Raw genomic sequence first — 21,877 nt, forward strand, 5'->3', positions numbered from 1 at the left:
CCCTAAAATTCTGTATAAAAATTTAGCCACCCCCCCCCTCTAGCCAATCTAAAATAGCCATGAGGCTCCTTTTTTTTCTCTCCCTCTACATAAATAATATCGGTCCCTCAGCTCATTTTATGATGCTAACCCCTCTAAAATTCTGTATAAAAATTTAGCCACCCCCCCCTCTAGCCAATCTAAAATAGCCTTGATGCCCCTTTTTTTCCCTCTCTCTCCCTCTAAATAAATAATATCGGTCCCTCAGCTCATTTTATGATGCATTTAAGTACTATCTACTCAGTTAATCATCTTAGAGGTAGTTTAGAAAATGGAAAAGGACCATTTCGTGATTGATATTCAGTGCAATGTAAACGTACAAAACGGGGCAAGATCGTCTCCTGCTTCCTGCCACCAAGCAATCTCGCGTGTCATATATTGTTGATATCCGGTTAAGAATATATGAAAGTCATATATTTGAACTGCGGATAAAGACATGAATGAAAGTGATCCTCGCAGTGATATGCACTACTTAGGCATATGACTTTCATATATTCATATATTCATATATGACTTTCATATATTCTTAACCGTATATTCATCACTTCACGGGTTTATTTAGAACCACCATCATGACCAGCTCCCAGTTGGCTTGTTAGCTCAGTTGGCAGAGCGCTGCACCGGTATCGCAGAGGTCATGGGTTCAAATCCCGTACAGGCCTGAATTTTTTTCAGGCCTTATTTTCACTACTGCCTAAGTAGTGCATATCACTGCGAGGATCACTTTCATTCATTGTTGATATCATTGATAAGTTTTTTAAAAATTACTTAATTAAATCATTTAAAAATCATTAAATTTCTTGATTGCTCAATATTACCAGTCCGAAGTAACATAAGTATCCAGTGGTTTTTGTCAAAACCTACGTTGAGCTTTACAGCTTCTAGAAAATGATAAAAGATGGATATAGAAGAGAAAGTTAAATCATACATCCATTTTGAAATCACTTGTGATCCTTGCAATCTTTTTGGCTTTCAGCAGTGTGATTAATTCATGAGTCGCACCATTCTTTGCTCTAAATTGCATCTTTTCCCGAGCCAGCGAGAAAAGAACTCAGACAAAATTACCAATCTAATTCTATGGCCTAATTAACAAATCCAACTGGGAAGAAAAAGGCCATCGAATGGTGAATTTTGCTACTATTGTTGCTGAAATTTGCTTTGGAAAAATGAATTAGTTTCGGGACGTGCAGTTTCTATTTCTGCCGTCAGTTGCGGCGAGTAAATTTGGCCACTTTTGAATAGTTGCAAAACAAGAGAATATAAATTGATATTCTCTTGTTGTAAAAGTGTGGCAAATGAACTTCTTGTCGTGCAAAGTTGATCTGAGATGATGCTATTGATTTCAGGTGAACTTTTTCTTTGCTCAGTTCAATTACCGGAAGTAGAAGCATATAGCTATCACAGTCACATTTACGTGTTTACGTCACGAACCTTTCTGTGTCACGGATGCCTAGGTCACGAGACCTCTTCTGTGTTACGCTTTGCTCGATCAATCTGTAAGAGTAAGAGTACCCTCTTGTGATCGAGTTTGTTTGTTCTTTTACGGATTTTCCGGCGAGAAACAATGTTTCGGACATTGGGTTTTGGCATAAGTACAAGCATCCTTCTTATACCAGCCCTTTTTCTCGATAGACAACGGTGCACCGTCTCTGCAGCTGAGAAAAACGCAAAACCTAACATAGCAATCATTGGAGCAGGCATTGGTGGTTCGAGTGCCGCGCATTTCATTCGACAACTCTTTGGACCCGAGGCAACAATTGATGTTTACGAGGCATCAGATAGGATAGGGGGACGTTTGAGTACCGTGGAAATTGCTGGGAAAAGGTTTGAATCAGGAGGATCGATAATACATAAGAGTAACAAATACATGGCAGATTTCGTCGAGTATCTCGGTACGTATCTCAGTTTCATTTCTGCTTAAAGACATTCTTTTGTTATTATTGGTACTTAAGTTAAATTATCACAATCAATAGTGATATATCTAGTTCTTTTAAGATTCTCTGACATCCATTGATTGGATCATTTCGATTTTACAGAACAACAAGGAACGCTTACCTCTTTTGGTAGATCGGAAGCTTAAGCTAGAGGTTAATTTGTCAGATTTCAAAGTATTTTTCCTTGATTTTTACTAAGAAGAAATAAATGAAATAAAAAGGAAATTTAAGTAATGAAAAACTTCCAGATTTTGTTGATGGGTTACGAGAGGCAAGACTGGTAAGAACAAAACAATGACTTCCTGCTCACCACATTCAGGTGTTTCTACTCTCCCCCCAGGAAACTGGTAATGACCTAAGATAAATGAAATGCATCAAAGCAAAACATGAAAAAAATGGAAAAAAATGATAGAAAAAGTTATGACAATTTTTCAGATACCTACCTCTAGCTTGTAACACTTTCATATTCCTAATCCATGGCACTTATGCGAGGAGTGGATGTATCAAACATTTAGAGCCCTTATCACAACTTAACCCTTTACACCCAAACACCAGTATGTATATTCTCCATACTGTTCTCCATACATTTCTTAAGATGCTAACAAGGAGAATTTGTTTAACCATCAAGAACTTCTTTAGTTGTTGATCATTTCCCTTATTCTCATGACCTTAATGTTTTATTCAGGGGTGATTTACAATAAATAAGATAACACACAGGTGCTTGTGAGTTAGTGAGATATCAACTTGAATACTCATAGAGAAATCCCATATCTATGTTTGCCCATGTATTATTCCCTATATATTTGATGTAAATGTTTACTCCATGTCCATTCTAGACTTCAAACACCAAGAAATAAAAATGTCATTTCTTGCTTCATGACCATCAAACGTAAGCCACCAATTGGAAACCTTCACTGCATTTTTTCCTCCTTTCCGCGGTGACCAAAACAATAACAGCTTGGAGCATGGGACATATTTATTAATTTTCTTATTTTTTCTCTATAAACAGGGTTAAAAAAACTGAAAAGCAGTGAACCTAACAGTCTTCTTGGAATTTATAATGGGGAAGAATTTGTCTTTTATGGTAGTAGATGGAAACTTGTGAATTTCATAAAGCTTGTTTGGCGGTATGGCTTGTTTGACTTGTACACCATGAACAATTTCATCACAGAAATGTTAACAAACTTTTCAAATATTTATGATCTACAAGAAAAGGAACAGGCATTCAATACTGTGCCAGAAATGTTGCGAGCTCTAGGTGGAGAGAAGTTCTATGAGTACACACAGCAAACAACACGACAAGCTTTGGAGAATATTGGTCTTAATCAATTGTTAATAGATGAGTTAGTGACAGTTGTCATGAGGATCAATTATGGTCAAGATGTGACTCTAAATGGGTTTGCAGGTAAGTTGTCTGGCTCAGTGCATTATTAATTTTTTCCAACTGGTTGGCTCCACAAGTGGTCAAGATAAGGCAAATACTGTGTTCTAAGCAGGCATGGTGGTCCTGTTTTGCCAACTTAGATTGGACACTGTGAAACAGTCACTGTGACTGGTTGACATACTGCACAACTTTTGACAATTTTTTTGGTTGCAAGCAAATCTTTTGTTATGGTATTTACATCACTGGGATCACAAAGCATATCTTGAACCCAAGAAACAAAGAAAACTGAGACAACATTACTGAAATCCCTTTGTTTTTCCCATGGCCTCATTTTCTTGTCTGAGCCAGAGGAAAGATTCTTTGGTTAGTGGTGTAAATTAAGTTGTCCAACTAAATTTGAATTAAAATCAGATCCTAGGTCAAAAGGTGGAGTGGCAGAGATATTGTCATTTGCTACTTTTTGATTTTCAATTTTTCCTAAGTTGAAAATCCTAAAAATGGATCTTGTGGATAATGCCCTTCAGTCAGTGTTTTTTTTCTGACACTCTACTGTCACAGGAGGTACCTAATATAAATTGTCAAGGAAATTTAAAGAACTAGGGGAGGGGGTTGTTGTTGCTTTTTCCAAAGATACCAAGGATATGCCAGCAGTTATGGGGCGTTGGGCCTCTTAAAGTGCCACCCTCGACATCAAGGTAAAATTTGCACATTGGGCACAAGAAAAAGATTAAAAAATATTATGACATAGCTCCTTTAACTGTTTGGGATACCTAGTTGTGAGAGTTAAGAGTGCTCAGCTGTGCCTTGCTGTGAGGGTTTTGCCTTCAGGTTCTCCAGATTTAAGAGTTTCTCAACAGAACACTGAGAATGCTTCAAATTCCAGTTTGACTTCGAAACAGTGGATGAAGAGCCACTTCATGGATCTGCCACTGCTTAATTCCATGATTACTATTAAAGTTAATGATTTGAATTTGGGAGTAACAGGTGATCATTTAATCTGATTGTCCAGTTGAGAGTAGTCCTGGGAAGTCCTGTTGTTGGTGGTGATGACTGATGTTTCCACAACCTTAGAGGAAGTCATCATCAAAGTCGATGCAACTCTGAAAATGGTGTCCTCTAAGGCTGTTGAAATGGTAGTCACCACCACCATCAACAGTCCTCAGGACCATCCTCAATTGGACAGTTAGAATACATTATCCCATTATTTCCATCATCATCATTATTATTATAATTATTGTTGTCTATCTGTTTTTGTAAAAGGAGCAGTGTCCTTAGCAGGATCACAGGGTGGTCTTTGGTCTGTTGAAGGAGGGAACTGGAAGGTTTGCGATGGATTACTTTCCAGCTCAAATGCTACTGTGTACAAAAACACCAAGATATCAGAGATTGTGAAAAGAAGTCAAGGAAGTTCTGTATGCCCTGTGTACACCTTAAAAAGTGACAGCCAAATTCCAGATCAGCATTATGATGTTGTCATTGTTGCAGCACCCTTAGAGATTGCAGATTACTATTTTGATTGCAAAGACTGCAACAACTGGCCTACTCCAAAAGACCTAGGAGAATTTTGGCGGACAATTGCTACTTTTATACATGGTCAAGTCAACATGACTCATTTTGGATTTTCAACTGAGGATGATATTCCAGAAGTGATAGGCACAACAGAAACACCCACAAACTTTTTTAACTCTATTGGCAAGCAGGAGCCTGTTGAAAACAGGACAGAAATTGATCCAAAGGAATTGCCCATTAACAAAATTTTTTCACGCTCTAATCTGACTGCATTGCAACTTAATAAACTGTTTAGCAGAGTAGATGAGATGAAGGTAGTATCATGGCTGGCATATCCACACTTTACCCCTCCTGAAAAGTTTTGGTCATTTGTTTTGGATGATGGAGTGTTCTTTGTCAATGCAATTGAATATTCTGCAAGTGCAATGGAGATGTCAGCAGTTAGTGCTAAAAATGCAGCTTTATTAGCACATCATTACTACTCTGGCAAGCTATCAGATGCACACATCAATGACAAGCCCTCAAATCTCAGGAGTGAGCTGTGAGATTAGATAAAGTAACATTTACGTGTTTACTAAACTGTTTAAGCTTATTTTCAAATGACATCACAGTAGCCTTATTGGTCACTTAAACAATGGTATGGCTCCTGTGTTGGTATAACAAGTCAGACCTTTGTGATTTTTGAATATATTTTGTTGTACATGAAACTTTCTTTCATTCCAAGAAATCTCTATGGCTTTCCACCATGGGATTGTAAACACAAAGATCTACAATAAAATGCCCCTATAAAAAAATTGTATACCAAACTCAAACGTCAAATATTTTTTCCACTTTAATGACAACTTTTAACAGCTTTTATGTTTTGAAAAATGCTTAACAATCAAAGAAAATATACAAGACATGAAAATCTTTTAAAGTATGTAATAATGATAACGTCTCAATAGTCTCACAAAAAAGTGCTGTTTTGCACTACAAGTGTATTATTGGAAAATCCTTAATTTTTCTCACATGTTAATTTCTAAATTTTTTGTCATAACATACAACAATATTACCTAAAAAGTTATAGGCGCAAATTGATAGCTTCTAAACAAGTTTATTAAGTCTAGATTGTATCCACAAAGCCTTTGTTCTTTCTTATAAAACACTTACCAATTAAAAATTTTAACTGTTCAAGATTTGTTGGCGGAACATATTTTGCCTGAAAACACTTACTATGTCACTGTGCTAAAAACGTATTAGTAGGTAAGGAAAAAAATTCCCTAGAAAAATATCTATCTTAGAGCCAAAAAGTTGCAAAATTTTTAAAAGATATAGATTATGTACCCTACTTTCGCCATGTATATTCGAATAGCTAACGCTGCTGGTTTCTAAAACACAGTATTCAGTTCATTTTTAATGAAATATTTCAATTTTTTTCACAAGTAGTACTTTAAAACGCTTTTAAGTACAAAGTAACGACAAATCTTACACCTTTTACACTGAAATTTTCAGTGGCTAGTTAGAACTCGAGAAGTGATTACAAAAATAGATGTGCACTTCTAGATTTCAGAGAATCAAATTACCAGTTATACCAAAACTTCAAATAGGTTTCAGAGCACTTTTCAAGAGTGTCGTAATATCAAATTCACAGTAATCACCACAGCCAATCATAACAAAGGAAAATATCACATAGGTCTTTTACGACTCTGATTGTTTGAGAAGATCCCTAAATTAGTTTCGAAACTCAGTTGATAATTTCCTCTTGAAACCCTATTCGGTTTTGCATTGAGGCCTGATAAATGCTGTGTTCGATCCATGTTCACGAGGAATACCAGTTGCCACTTAGAAAAATCGAAGGGTGTAAGGTGTAGTTCACCTCTGGCTTGGATGCTATAAAAATAATACCAGAGAGAAGAAAAAGAAGAAACTTTCAGTAGATAATTCGTCATCATATGCAAGAATGTTTTCAATATGGCAGTTTCGAACCATGAATAAGATTGGGATAATTATAATAAATTAATTTATATAATTGCATGTAAAAATTGCGAGCTTACATTGGAAACAATCTGTTTGAAAGAGAATTTGTCCTTGGCGGTGATAGATTATTTTCATTGAAGCAATAACTATAACACAATACTTTACAATAATAAAGGACGGCCTAGGAAAGCTTTCCCTAAAAATTGGAGAAAGCAGCAATTCAAACTTTATATATTGATACTGAATAATACTAGGAACATTGAAGACTAACCCTCACCTGATGTTTGTAAACTTTAAGCTGAAACCTCCATTTCCTTACGCATGTCTCTGAGCTTTTCCAGGGCTTTTCCCTTTACCTTTTTTTGTCTTTGTAGTTCCTCTTCCTTTTCAATGCATATGTCCAAAGGATTCTTTCCTCTTTTGTTTCGCATCTCTCTCCATTCCAGTGGCTTGAAAAGGGGAAAAATTTTATCAAAGGCAGTTTTATAAATCGAAATCACACAATGATGCAGAGCGGTGTTTCCATTATCGTCAAAACTTCTTACTTGAATCCACATTGACCTATTCATAAACGTGGAGACTGATTTTACATTTCCTTTTCTGATTGCCACGGACAAAGAGGACATTCCTGGAACTAATTCCTTAGCCTCTGAGTGATTCACATCAAAATCAGAAGGAAGCTGACAATTGAGGTCAACCTTTCTTGTAGTGATAAGGTACTGCATTACATGAGGACTCATAGCAGGCAAGGAACAGGCTTTAAGAAGTGCATTGTAGCCTCTTTCATCTGCTGCATCCAGTTGATCTTTTGAGAAATGCTCGAGTTTGTTCTGAATTTCGTCTGTGGTTAGGTCGCTTCTGCCCTTTTCCTCAACTTGCGTTTGCATTTCTTTATACTCTCTCCATAAATCCACGATAATCCCGGTGACACTGTTGGTACCATCCATATGCGCGGCGGCATCTGAAGATTGGACTATATCAGCTTTCTTCCCCAAAGTATCGTGCTTAACGCTTCCGTTATCACTGGAGTCGTCACCAAGACCAACTTTTCCGCCTCCATCAACAGCTTTGCCAGGAACTACTTCTTCCGAGCTAGTAGTGAGAATCAGTTCTTCATGCTGGCCGTAACCGTCACCAATTTTTGGTCGCTTTATTTGGGTGGACCATTCCTGATGTTCTTCATTGAATGTATTTACGCGTTCATTTTGATGGCTGTTGGCTTGCTTTCCTTCAAGAGAGCCATCATTCATTAACGGCACTTTTTTTATGCAATTTGGATGGTAATTAGATTTCTCGCCTCCCTCCATTTCCTTAAGCATGAATGCAATGGTCTGTTGGTTACCTTCGCTCAATCTACTCCATTCCATGTTCTTGGCAATGTCTAAAGGGCTCTTTCCCTCACCGTTGATCATCGTTTTCCAATTCTTGTTCTTGTATAGAGGGAATACCTTCTTAAAGGCAAATTTAGAACAGGATAGAACACAGTGGTGAAGAGCAGTATTCCCCTCCTCGTCAGAAGTTCCTACCGAAATTTCTTTTCCTCGTTTCGTGAAAGTTTTAAGCGTTTTGGCTTTCTTTCCACATTTAATAGCCACTGACAAAGCAGACATTCCTGGAATCAACCCTTCGCCTGCTGGGTGGTGCCTGTCAAAGTTAGGAGGCAAACGAGAGTTGATCTCTACTTTTGCATCATTTATGAGATACTGCATTACATGAGGACTCATGGATGGTAAGGAACAGGCTTTCAAGAGCGCATTGTAACCACTCTCATCTCTTTCTTCTAGCTGGCTAAGAGTGAATTTCGAAAGCTTGCTCTTTACATATTCCATTGTAAGATCGCTCGTTCCTGTTTCCTGCTTCACCTTTTTAGTGCTCCCTGGAATTTTCTTGTATTCCATCCAAAGATCGACGATAGCTTTAGTGACCTCACTGGTACCTTCAAAATACTTGCGATTGTTACATCCATCTTCTTGGCTCCTCTCTTGAGACTGCGGGGTTTCGCTTACGATACTGGCGTCAGAGTTACCTTTGACTTCGGCATCTCCTTCTCCACCGAACAAAGCTAAATAGTCGACTTCTCTCACCGAATGGGGAGATTTACTACTACTTTCTCTCTCTTTTCTAACCGCTGTCCCATCTGCCGACATCGTCTCGCCTTCTTGGTTGTTACGTCGTTTCCGGCATTTTTCTTGAATCTTTTGCCTTTTGAATGTTTGGCAGTCATTGGAGGATTCCTGCAGCGATCTCTTAACTCCTTTCGTCGTTTTGCCTGTGTTTTGCTGGTTAGACGAGGTACTTTCCTGCAGAGTTAGCGCATTTCTGTTGTTTTCAAGGCTTTTTTCAAAAGCCTCAATATCATTTGTGCCCATTTCTGTCTTAACTACGTCGTTGTTATGCGAGAAGGATGCTTCGATCAAAATCCAACGCAAACGGTGCCTCTTAGGGTCTGCCGCGGAAAAAATGGCAAATTGTGCTTTTCTATCAGTCATCTCATCGTTGTGACAAATACCGTGCCTGGTTGATATGGTTTGCACAGTCATTTGAGGCCATCGCCTGTTTGCTTCTGTGGCACTTGCAACGAAAACAATTTTCTTCTTGGTAGCACAGAAATTTGAATCAAGGACCTCTAAGGTCTCTCTTCTCCGATTTCCTGGAAAGTAGGAGAGAACCAGGAAAGAAACTCCCCTGGTGAGATCTTCTTCTGCAACGATGCCCACATCAAGTTGCTCAAGGATACGAAGGGGAGAATCTGCTGCTTCTTTATTCACCAGTCTATCATATTCAATTCTCTCTTTGAAACACTTGTCAGGACCACTGGTGTTCACAAAGTTGCAAAGGTGCTCTAGGATAATTTCCTCTTCCAGGGCTTCTGGTAGCTCGCTTTCAACTGGTCTCTCCACGATTGAACATTTCTCATCCCAAGGGAAGACTTGAGGCAGGACGAGGCTCTCAATCCAGGCTTTGTACTGAACTTTGACGAAAGAGTAACGGTTGCATCTAACAACCCATAGACCTGCTTTGTCACAATCATCGTTGAAGCGTAGATCTTCCCAGCAGGGCCATGGACGGTAAAAGACGCCTTTGTCCACAGTACTTTTGACATTGAGCAAGACCACAGCGTACACCTGGGTCTTCATGAACGGACTCACTGCTTTTGGGACACTTCTCATCAGACCAAGAACACCATAGCTCCCATGTTGCTTATCGCGGAACAATTTCGCAGGACCAGTGTAGGTATACAGTGGAAAGCCTTGGGCTTCAAAATCATCTTTAAGTGGATGAGACTCGTGTTCCCTGTCAGCCATGGTTGGAGTGTCCTTTCCCTGTACTATTTTTTGAAGACTTGCCAAAGGCTTAAGGAAAGTGCATCGCCGCATTTGCATCACCCCACTGTCATCTCTGAGTACTTTTACTTCTTTTCCAGGCATGTGATCTTTTGAAAATTCTGCTTCTGACATCATGGCGATATTGTCATCAATCATGAAGACGTATTCAAGCTTTAAAGAAAATGCGAACTTTTGAATAAACAGTCTGGCATAACCAATTCCTCCATCTTCCAGTCCAAGGCCGCAATTGGGTAGTTCCTCTGGAAGTGGTACAATGACGAGTACCTTTCCCCAGGTGGATCTGTAGGCCTCGAACTTTTCCTTTCGAACAACGACAACTTGGACATAATTGATAACGCGTCCGTTTTCTTGCATTACGTGGTGGTAATTCAAAGTGCACTTCCTAGGATCGTCTCTGTGTGAAGGATGAAATATCCAGTATGGCAAAGTGAGACCATCCACTAGAGATTTACTGCTCGTTAATTTTTCTTTTAGTTGAGTGAATGACGGACAATTGCTGGGCAAGGAGCATGTAACAGTGACGGGGATTCCAGCAATGTCTACCACCACATTTTCCAGCTTAGATTCTTTGCCCTGTAGAAGTCTTCCACACTCAGCACATTTCTCAAAATGGTACCAATGCCAAGCACGGGGGCCATTTGAACAATCATCAGTCCTAAGGTTTTGATGACCGGTCTTGATTAGCGTTTTCCCTTCCTCCTTCAGAAAAATGAATGGATTTTCCTCCATGTCATGAGAGTAGAAGCACCCTCCTATTGAATACTTCCCCATCTCAACCGGTTTGTCGAGCAGGCTTGGGCAAGTCGCGATTGTCTTCCAGTACGGAAATTGCCAGTATTTGCATTCATCTACATCTGTGATAACCGACTCGTCAGAATTATTTCTTTCCTTCCACTGGTAAAAGGAACCTTCGTCAAATGTAGAGGGTGAAGTGAGCAAAACTCTTTCGTTTCCCAGAATATTCAGTCGCAATTCTCTTATCAGGCACAAGTACGTTCCCGTCTTGCCAATCTGAGGTTCGGCTTGCAGAAGGATTCTGTTGCAGTGCGTTTGTGAGTTTCCATAATCGTAGCTGTCTTTATGTGCTTCATAGTCTAGCCATCGCAAAGCCGATGATTGTGCGTCTTTGATCCGGGGTGTCTTAGCCATATACCGGTCTGCTTTACTACAGGAAGTTGCACTTATTGATGGAGACTCCATAACTGACGTCTTGAGTCTCTTGAATAGCTGTCGCCCAATCAATACATATGGAGTCGCACTTTTGGGAACTTGAGTATAACGGCACATTCTTCCAAGCTCTTGAATAAGACTGGAGAGATAGACTGCCGAGCCCTCCTTAAACTCTTGACTACTATCGTAGCTAAGTCGCAAGTCGAGACAGTCAAAACTCTGGGGAAATGTGTCTCCCATGCGACCTTTGTCGACCAGAATGAGTATGCATGCTAGGTTTTCCAGGTCTTCATACTGCGTTATCAATTTGTGCACGTGCTGGCAGTTAACACATATTTTATGTCTAGGTTGTAGTTTCAACTCACTGCAATGACAATCAAACTTGTAGGTGCAAGCTTCTGGTTGAAGCTTTTTAAAGAAGGGATTTGACGATTTCATAAGCTGGTTCTCAATCTGAATACCTCCATAGTCTCTAATGACTTCAAAGTACTCTTTGAGACCCGAAACTTCTCGCGCTAATTGAACTGTGTAATAAAATTGATCAGCAGTTTTCATTGTTTTAGCTCGTACAATTTTCATCTTTCCTAGATCTCCCTTTCCGCTCTGGATTAGATCTTCCACTAAGGAACTTGTTTCATGTTTTTGTACTAGATAGTGCCATATTTGTACCATTAACTCACAACCATTTGCTTGCAATTCTTGTTGAATGTTTAAGGGTGTAGAGTGTTTTAATTCCTCGAGTTCTTGTGAAGGAAAGTGCATCATGCATTCAACAAATGAGATGGCCAGCTCCTCTTTCGATATCTGCAATTCATTACTCTCAGATGCCCTCTGTTTCTTCAGCTTCTCCACGTTCTTCAAGTCTTCCTTAAATTGTTGTGTTACTCTGTCGCGAATATTTCTTTGAATTAGCTCGAAGGCCTCCGGGTGAATGTACTTTTCCACGTCCGGTGCATTGAGTTTCTTCTTGAACAATGTGAGACGTCTGTGGAATTCATTAGTGGGTGATTCTTCGACTTTAACAGTCAGTGCTTTACATACCTCGTCACCTCTGTTGAAAACGCTCGAAAGTATAATGTGGTAGCAGTAATCAGCACAAAGCAAGGCATCAATTGGAAAAGAAGTCGAGCCTGACTGTGACATTTTCCTTCCTCTCTTGGCCTTATCCACAATATTTTGAAATGTCTTATCTTCCCTAATTTTCTGGTCTTTCTTGATGGGACTGTTCAGGGTGCTGAGATAGTAGTTCAAACTCATATACTGCTTCCCAACCGTGTTCACCTGCATTGGTGCCGACTGATCAGTGTAGAATTGGAAAGAAACTTTAGCCAAATCATGTTTTGGTTTCATGATAGAAACACCACATTTTCGCTCAATTTTGGCGGTTTGCAAACTGACGTAGTCATTCGCGTCAACAGAAATGTAGCAATCTCGTTCGTCGCAAGATCGAAAAGCGACAACTCCAACTCCAAAATCCATCTTAACCTCAAATTCTGTTGGTACTGGAGGATCACTTTTGGCTTCTAAGTTTCCATGGGTATCCGTGGTGACCGTCAACAAGCGTCCTCCTTTTTCTTCTGCTTTCAAAGTCACTATGCCGTGGCTACCTTGGATAAGGAATTCCGTTGCCTCTTCTGGTACAGATGTGACACCTAGGTTTCCCTTGGTAGAGAGTTGAAGGTACTTGTAGAGAGAATCGTCAATGTTTAGAGTTGACTTGAGTTTCATTCGCATTCCTCTCTCAAAGTTTTTAAGTTCAACTTCTGACCAGTGGACAACGTGAAGTTCAAGTTTCTTTGAGGTTTCCCCTACTCGCTCCAAGTCAGGTTCTTGCTTAAGGACCACGAGATCGCCTGCTTGGTTGGTTGGAGAGACGTTGTCCTTGAGAATAACGCACGGAACCAGAGGAAGACGAGAGTTCTGCGTCAGGAGGTTAAACGGTGTCGCTGAGATTTGTAGAACAATAACATTTTTGGGGGGGTTGCCTTTGGACCATTCATTGATGAAAAGATTATGGGCAGAGGGTTTGCTCGCTTTGTCTTTGGTTATTCCCCAGTGGCATTCGTCTGCTACAATGACAAAGAGTGTCTGGGGTTTTTCCTGAACATCTTCTTTAAGTTTTTCAAAATGCGTATCCGTCTCTGCGCTGCGAACGTACATGAACATCCGTTTCTTTCCATCACGTTCACAATTGCACGACTCGAGTTCTTCTTTTGAAAGTACACCTGCGTCAGGATGGCGAATCCTCTTCTCCGTCTGATTGCTTAGCATTCTGTACCGGGCTGTGTACACTACGAATTCAATATCGTTGAAGACCTCCTTGAGTCTTGAAATGTTATGGTAATGGGACATAATGGCTTCAATTCGTTTCCTTAAAATCGTTGCCATTTCTATTTGGGAAGGATAATAGCAAGGCTTGTCCGGGCTTGCTTGGACTTCCCGCTCAACTTCTTCATCTTCATCTGACGAGTAAATTTCTTCAGAATAAATATCTTGGCTCTCCTCCTTCTCATCCTCTGCATCGCTTTCAGCATAAAAGGTTGCTTCACTCAGACGAATTTTGTTGATTGTTCTTCGTATCTCCCCGGAAGGATCTGTTAGGTCGTCTATACGAAGATGTACGCTTGATATGTTTCCCAAGGAGGAGTAAAGTACAATTATTTGTTCAGAGCCAGCGAGGTTTTCGCGCAATATGGATGTGGCGTCCTCGTCATTTCTTTTCAAAAATTTTATACGTTTCTGATTCAGTTTTTGTAACGTTGGAAGTAATTCTGAAGTAGGAAGGAGGAGCTCGAGTAATCGGCCCGTTTCCTGATTGGAGACTTCAGTCGGGACGATTTCATTTACGACTTCGATTATGAAGTCAAGAAAATAAGATTCAGTCATTCCAAATGGAGCTTGCCAATAGTAAACCCTGTCATGGTCACCTTGCTCGAAGAAGCACGCTGAATCTTCGTTAAGTGAGAAATTTACCAAGAACGGGAGAGTATCATCGCGAAAGACTTCACCTGCAACTAAATATGTTACAATTTGGTCACCCCATTAACCTATCGTAAGCAAGTTTGTAATGAATCCTCTCTCAAGTTTGAAGTAAATATTTGTAACGTCTTTTCATGCCAATAATACCCATTTCACGATAACTACAGCCTGACGCCCTAATGCTCTATCGTTTTGATCCTGAATGACGAATTTACAGGAATTTGGTAAAATTTTTTCCACGAAAAAAAAAAACTACCGAAAACTGATTAAGCTCTGATAATTATTAAAAAGACCAGTAGACGGCGTTGGTTCTGTAGCAAGCACTATCTGAAAAGTTCACGAAACAATTCAGCGTTCCTTGTATGTGCAATTCTTTTTACCGCTGCAATGACCTTTCTTCTACAATCATAAAAATTACAATTTCCTTGACTGTGATTGGTTTGAAAAACTCTTTTTTTCCACCAATTCACTTGCCAAATTGTTATTGGATATTTTGTTTTCGGCAGTTTGTTATCAGACAGTTCAATAAGCCAATCACATTCAAAGTTGTAGTTTAAATCAACCCCACAAATAACTACACCAGAGGCGTACAAGTTGATTTTACGCAATGCATCGACATGTCGCGGACTCATGCTAATTTTTTGTTAAAATTTTATCGGCTGTTCGAAGAATTTCCTCGACTTATGAATTGTAAATCAAAACAATTTTTTACAAAAACCTGAAAACCATTAGGTCTGTTTATGAGAACAACGTCGTTTACGGGAAAAATAGACCTTGAACATTGGTAAAATTCACGAATTGCCTTGATTTCACGCTAAGATTCATGAGGACACGAAATGAACCAGAACGCGCTTTTTTATAAGTACTTCACTCTTATGATTACAGACTGGATTAGACTCACTCATTCCTATTACCATTACTAATAATATCATGATACAGAGTTCCCCTACATGAACTACATACAAATTGGGAATAACTGTACCTTGATCGGACATCGCTGTTCAAGATTGTAACATGTTTCCCATATAACGCCTGAAACGGAAGAGCACAGGTATCTTAGATGGAAACTACGGAGTATAAGTATTATATGACATAGCCAACGTCATCACTCGTGTACGGTCTAGTTCCATGAATTGAAGCGCATTAAACGAGACGAAGTGAGACGATTTGTGGACTCTCTGTCCCCTCACACAATGCTTGGAAACGATGTTGGAATCGACGGACTGTTCAATAATTTAAGTCGGCAGAGTGTAATTATTTCCTACTTATTTACGAAAAGAAAATGAAGAAAAAAAAACACCTTAAGTAACAAGATTTTTCTTTTTTCAGAGGGCACGGTAATGAATCCCGCAATCTGATTGGTTCTCAACCCGGTCAGTATTTTCCTATCTCTGCCCACGGGCCACGGTAACGCTTTCGTGAGTCGCCGAGTACATCCCAAATTTCGTTGCCATTTTTCATAAATATATCTCGTTTTTCCGGCTGGGCAGTATTTTTAAGCAAACACGTCGGTCACTACCTCAAGCCGATAAATAACTTGTGAACCCTCTCTTTTCTCTCTCTCAAATCACTGTGGTTGACAGAAAAATATTGGTTTTAGAAAGAATTTGTTTATGCAATAGTGTCATTACGTTAGTTGACTAGCGGCCTCAAAACCTTCTTCAATTAATTTTAATCGTTCAAAAAAAGTACCTAGAAAGTTAAAACGTGAGGTATTTGGTTACAGTTAAACTGAATGAAGGAACTTCATTCATTTAATATCTGAATTTTCTCAAACAATTTGTTCGTAGTGAAAGAGCGAGCAAAGTTTTAAATTTAGTTTTACAACAAATATACGCTCTCGGTCAGTCTTTCCGAGTCCGTTCAACTTAGACATTTGTACCGTAAATTGTACTACAGAAACTGAAGGAATTTATTGAGAAAAGGCCGCATTAAATCCCCTTGTGTCTCATTGGAGTGTGCCATTTGAATTTAGTTTTTGTGGAGGAAAGACCAGATTTACACACGCCATTGCAGCAAACAAACGAGCAAACTCTCACAACTTCAAAATAAAAAATTTGAATTTACTCACAATTGCTTTCCTCGCCGTTTACTTAGTGAACAGAGGTAAATCTTGGTACATGAATGAATCTTCGATGAGAGTGAATAATACTTTCCGTTAGATCATTGAATGTTTTTGAAGAAAACATTGGCATGTGTGACAGTCCTTGCCAAACTAGTTACGTTGTTTTCAAATGTTCTTGCGCTTTTTCTTTTCTTACGCGCTCTCTAATTGACAGGTGTCAGATTGTGACAGATACTTTTTTCTCCAGCTATTTCTTACAAGGATTCTGCACAAAAGCAAGCCTGACTTCCGAAAACTTAAATAAATGCAAACTTGGTTAAGTACAAACTTTCATCTATTAAAACATGCCAAAAGTTTTATCGACGGGGACCGGAAAATTTCTGGATCGAATGCTACATGATTAAATATTTCCTTAAACTTTATTGACCCTTTATGAAGAGTTTTGACTTTTTTTTCCACTTTAGCTCATTTGCGAAATTTCATATGCTAAGTAATATTTCAAATAACCTGCGAGAAAACTTTGCACTCGAGATAGAGTCTGCCGTCTACACACAGTCAGATCTGTAGTAATTTGCTCGTTTGAGAGTTCGATTCGAAATAACAATATTTCTGAAGCTATCAAAATGCATAGTATAATATGGATCAACGTTTAAACAATTTTGTAAAATGCATAGTATAATATGGATCAACGTTTAAACAATTTTGCTTTACGTTAAGTACCTGAAGCTATTTTCTGCTGATCCCAAGTGACTGGCTTCTGTGCTCAGAGGTATTTAGACGGGAGGATCAGCTGCAAAGTAAATCAAAGATCACGAAATCAAGCTTCTTTCTAAGTTCACTCGCGGTATCGATGTCCCATGCCTGATTGCAAAACATCAACGATATATATAGCCTTGTCAGAAGATTAGCGGAATGTAAGTTATTTCTGCAAACTGCTTTGGAGTTTGAGGTGCTTAATCTCCCGTTTATTTCCTTGAACGAAATAAGGGCTCATCAATAATACTGGGAAAAAGCCGGGATGTTCAAGTAGCGTCACTTGTCAATCATTTTTGGTAGAATCGCATCATTGAATAAAATCTCGCATTGTGTTTGGTTAACGAAGCAAGGTATTTAGCGTGGAAGTGCGAGTTGAAAACGAGGCTAAATGATATTGTGTCGTATCCACGTAAGCATAACAACCAACAAAGTTTTCTACAATTTCATTCTATGAAAATTTTCATTTTAAAGTGTTTTCAAAAGCATTATCACCTTTTGAAGAGTCAAACGTGGGACTCGGAGACTTGGGACTCGGAGACGTGGGAGTCGGAGAGGTGGGATTCGGAGAAGTGGGACTCGGGGAAGTGGGACTCGGAGACTCGGGGACGTGATAAACAAACCTGATTTTTGCACTTAATTTGCAAAGTATCTTCGGGGGTCTCGAGAAAGTGTAATATGCTGGAGAGCTTGTCAGTAGTAGCTAACCCTCAGCATCTCTCTTTAATTTGCGTCACCTCTATTTTAACTACCATTTACTCGCTCAAAATTTGTTCAGTTTATGGAAGATCTTGCCGTATTTACAGCCCTAAATCATTCGGGTTCTTTCGGAAAGAATTTCGTCAAGTTTAAGAAATATATATATATATCTATATTATTTGCCGGCTGGGAGGTCCATATGGTAAAAAACTGTGACTTCGGTCTTGAGAATGCTGCCCTCGGCCTACTGCCTCCCAGCCAGCGAATAACATATATTTATTCAATGATGCGATTCAAGGAAAATCCATTACCTGACTCATCGCTTCGCGATTCGTGCGATATCGGTTTCCGCGTGCAATTTAACGCGGAATTCCCTCGTCAGGTAATGAATTTTCCTACGTTATTCAATACATGTCAATAGGATAACCCATTGCAGAGTATTCTCGAGTTGTTGAGCCTTGTTCAAAGACTAGTGCAGTTTATGTCAAATTTGCAAGATTCTGTAGAGTTTCAGACGCTTTAGGTCTGCTTGATGTCCAAGAAAACTGATAAAAAGCTTATCGGTTTGTATGAAACGAGTGTATACTCTTCGTGACTTGAGAGTCAGTCGTTTTTACACGTGATGCTACAGTCGAACCTCGATTATCCGGACATAAACACATGTATTTGATAAAAAAAAAAAACCGGAAATTTAGAACAATGCACGATAGGAACCTTGTGAATGAATTTCAGTTGGTTAAATCAAATTATTAAACGAAAAGGTCCTTTTATTCTTTGTCTGTGTTTTGTATCCGGTCTGCAGTTGGCAATATGCAGTCGACACTTTTTACTGACTAATCGGTCGTTTTACAGGCTATTTCGAAATAGCTATCCAAGATGCATGATAAAACATGGATTAACTAGTAATTTAACTTGCGTTTCTAAGCACCTGAAGCTTTTTGAAATAGCAGCATTGCGGAAGCTGTCGAAGATGCATGGTAGACAGGGTAAAATGGATGGATCGTGAATTTGCTTTGTATTTAGTACCTGAAGCTATTTTCTGCTGATTCCAGGTGTCTGGCTTCGTGTGCTCAGGATGTATTTAAATGGAAGGATCAGCTACAAAACAAATCAAATATCATGAAAATCACATTTCCTTCTGTTATTCGCTTACTATAATGATGCCTAAAACATGATCGCGTGATATTCCCGATTCATGAAACCCGGTGTAATATAATATGCACTATATTCAGTTGCCGCAAAATTCTGTCAGTTTCTCGGAAAACTGAGGTTCAAATTGCATGACCTGTCAATCATTTGATTGAATTTTGAGACTCTTAGGGCCTATTTACACGGTACGACTTTGTCGCATGCGACAAGCTTACGACAGGCTTACGACACGAATTGTTTCGTGTAAATCAAACCTACAACTCGCTTACGACTCTTAAGTCATGTCGTAGGCCTGTCGTAAGCTTGTCGCATGCGACAAAGTCGTGCCGTGTAAATAGGCCTTTATAAGACCTTTATTGGATCTCCTGTCGATGTCCAAGTATGAATGATGTTCGATACCTAATTGCAATGACATGTAGAGCCATGTCAAAAGACTAGTGCAGCACCAAAATGTCATTGTTCGGTCAAGCATCCGGAAAAAATCTGCCTCAGTGCTAACCTAAACCCACGCTCTTTATTGTCGGGTTAGTTGCTTCCAACAAGTTCCTTCTTCTAATTTCGAATTAAATGAACTTGGTTCTCCTACGTCAGAATTTCAAAGAAAATAGAATTTTCAAAGGTTTATTTCTAATAAATCAAAATACTGCGGCAAAGGCGGCGTTCTCCGATCACCCGCAGTGTTACTCTCACAAAAAATTATCCCTTTCTGTCCTAATGACAAAAATCATTTCCTGTTGTCAAACAACTAATTTGGTTTTTCACGCAATTGAAATACGCTAGGCCCAGTCGTAAACATTGTATCGCCAGGAGACTTGCAATACAATCTTGAATACGATTGAGAAATTATCTAACAAAGTCAGATTATATTAGACCACCGAATAGAGTGCGAAACAGATCCAAATAATAGATTGTTCCTGAAACCTTCATTTTATGCTACGAGCAATTGATAGACTGCATTGCTATCTTATATTATTATCAATATACGCGGCCAAATGGAAAATCGGCCTCTTCAAAACACACGCTCAGCGGGCCGCAAAAGACTGACAGCGGGCTGCTAATACATTATCCCTACAGCTGATTGGTTCTTGCTTCATCATCCGATGGATTTTAACCAATTAGAGTAAGCCTAGTGTTGACGCGGGAAAACCATTCATTTGCGAAACTCCGGTTTTGAACTGCAGTTTTTTCAGTCGTCGAATCGTCTTTGAGCGAAAACTGAAGTAATGGAAGAATTTAGCAGTCAAAACTCAGATTTGGGGCTAGAAGATTTGGACAAATTAGAAGCAAAAGGTCAGGCGGAAAATACAAAGAAAGCCACTTCGTGGGGGATCAAAAAATTCGAGAAATGGTGCGACAAACGAAGCTGAAAGTTGACTTCAATTAGTTAATTAATAAGTTCACTGGACTGAGTTGATTCTTTAATAGCTCGAAGCGCTCGGGCCGCAAATGACACTACGCGGGCGCAAATAAACAATATTCCCGAAAAAAGTCATGTTATTCCCTTAATAACAAACAGTCAAAATTGCAATATGTATGACCACGATAAAATTATCCATGAGTACACGGTACGGTCTACATGTAAATCATTTTTAAGCTGCGACTCTTGTTTACCCTTTGTCTTAGAATTCTATAATGGTACTGCACTTGAGGTGTCGATCTCTACACATTTCATATTCAACAAAAAAAGAAAACGAAGCCCTTTACCTTAAGACTTTCCAGAGCCGACTTACGACATTGGCCTTTGCATCTATAAATGTACTTTCCTCGCTTCCATCAGTTTCAGATATCCGTTGCGATGTTTGATTGGTTACAAGCTTGACTGAAAGGTAAAGTACAATCAAGTTTACCAGTTTTGTGCTCAAATAAAGAAGAAATGAGTAGTACAGGAGAATTTCAATTCTGATCCCCAGCACGTCTTGGTAATGCTAGATTACAGCAAAATCTAGTGATCGAGACAGCACACGAGAGAACGCAAGCAGCTATGCCTAAGATGAAAATTTTCGACTACAAACAATCGTACTTGTCAACTTCCTTAGCTTGAGTTCACTTTCCCTCGTCGTGAAAGAGAAAACGAATTCGCCTCACTTGGAAAAAGCGAAGAAACTCAGAAGCTAGAACTACAATCGTTAACGTCCAAGGCGCCAAATACGGCCATGACATTATCATAATTGACTTGACCTATGTGACATCCAAGAGCCTTTCTGCTGTTTATGATTCCTAGAATTTCACACTGAAGAATGTCAGGAATTTTTCTTGGAAACCTCTTGTATGGGCGGCCATCACCACAAAAGTACAAGGATGTCAAACAGATCAGCAAATACAAAGCTGGTCTAAGGATCAGCTGCAGGATAGCATAGCTAATAAAGGAATAGCATGGCCAAATTAGAGACGGTTTAGTTTCCTTCATGAAACAGTGACAGTAAACATGAATAGTCTAGCCAAATGATAAAAGGTCTAGTTTCCCATGTCGAGTTGGAACATAAAATTGTGAAATGGACTATTTTAATTGCGAGTAGCTTAGCGCTAATTTGCAACACAGTACACAAACGGTGTAGCGTTGCGTCAAATGGCTCGGCGTAACGTCGAATGGTTCAGTGTACGCACGTAAGGTGTAGCGTTGCGTGAAATGGCTTGGCGCCATGTCGATTACCACAATGCAAATACAAACAGTGTAGCGTTGCGTGAAATGGCTCAGCGTAATGTCGAATGGTACAGCGTACACACAAATGGTGTAGCGTTTCGTTGAATAGCTGTGCAGAACATCAGACGCTCTAACTGAACATTAAATTGCTTAGCATTACATGAAATATTTCGATGTTGTCGCAAATCGTCGAGCTTGCTTGCTTGTGACGTAAGGGCTATCTCGCCGAAACCACCTCATTTTATAGGGGGG

General features: G+C 39.4%; 2 protein-coding genes across 5 annotated transcripts; one reads left to right on the plus strand and one right to left on the minus strand.

Annotated features, from left to right (window-relative positions):
- The first annotated feature begins 1,521 nt into the window (after positions 1–1,521).
- LOC131798123 (prenylcysteine oxidase 1-like) lies at positions 1,522–5,712 on the plus strand. Of its 2 annotated transcripts, none has more exons than XM_059115778.2 (3): positions 1,522–1,931; positions 2,983–3,378; positions 4,618–5,712. In XM_059115778.2, exons 1-3 carry the CDS (start codon positions 1,604–1,606, stop codon positions 5,409–5,411), a joined length of 1,518 nt encoding a protein of 505 aa, XP_058971761.1. In that variant the 5' UTR covers positions 1,522–1,603; the 3' UTR covers positions 5,412–5,712. The 2 variants fall into 2 exon arrangements, with proteins under 2 accessions (XP_058971761.1, XP_066020674.1); XM_066164577.1 differs by having other exon boundaries at positions 4,624–5,712.
- Positions 5,713–6,600: 888 nt separating this feature from the next.
- LOC131798105 (uncharacterized) lies at positions 6,601–21,151 on the minus strand. 3 transcript variants are annotated; one of them, XM_066164566.1, is made up of 7 exons: positions 21,005–21,151; positions 20,689–20,803; positions 18,862–18,933; positions 17,104–17,173; positions 15,301–15,350; positions 7,100–14,353; positions 6,601–6,735 (listed from the first exon to the last, which is right to left on the minus strand). In XM_066164566.1, exons 5-6 carry the CDS (start codon positions 15,311–15,313, stop codon positions 7,116–7,118), a joined length of 7,251 nt encoding a protein of 2,416 aa, XP_066020663.1. In that variant the 5' UTR covers positions 15,314–15,350; positions 17,104–17,173; positions 18,862–18,933; positions 20,689–20,803; positions 21,005–21,151; the 3' UTR covers positions 6,601–6,735; positions 7,100–7,115. The 3 variants fall into 3 exon arrangements, with proteins under 3 accessions (XP_066020663.1, XP_066020665.1, XP_066020664.1); XM_066164568.1 differs by lacking the exon at positions 18,862–18,933; XM_066164567.1 differs by having other exon boundaries at positions 20,689–21,145.
- Positions 21,152–21,877: the final 726 nt, after the last annotated feature.

The sequence above is a fragment of the Pocillopora verrucosa genome, chromosome 3, assembly GCF_036669915.1.
Source record: "Pocillopora verrucosa isolate sample1 chromosome 3, ASM3666991v2, whole genome shotgun sequence".
Classification (NCBI taxonomy): Eukaryota; Metazoa; Cnidaria; class Anthozoa; order Scleractinia; family Pocilloporidae; genus Pocillopora; species Pocillopora verrucosa.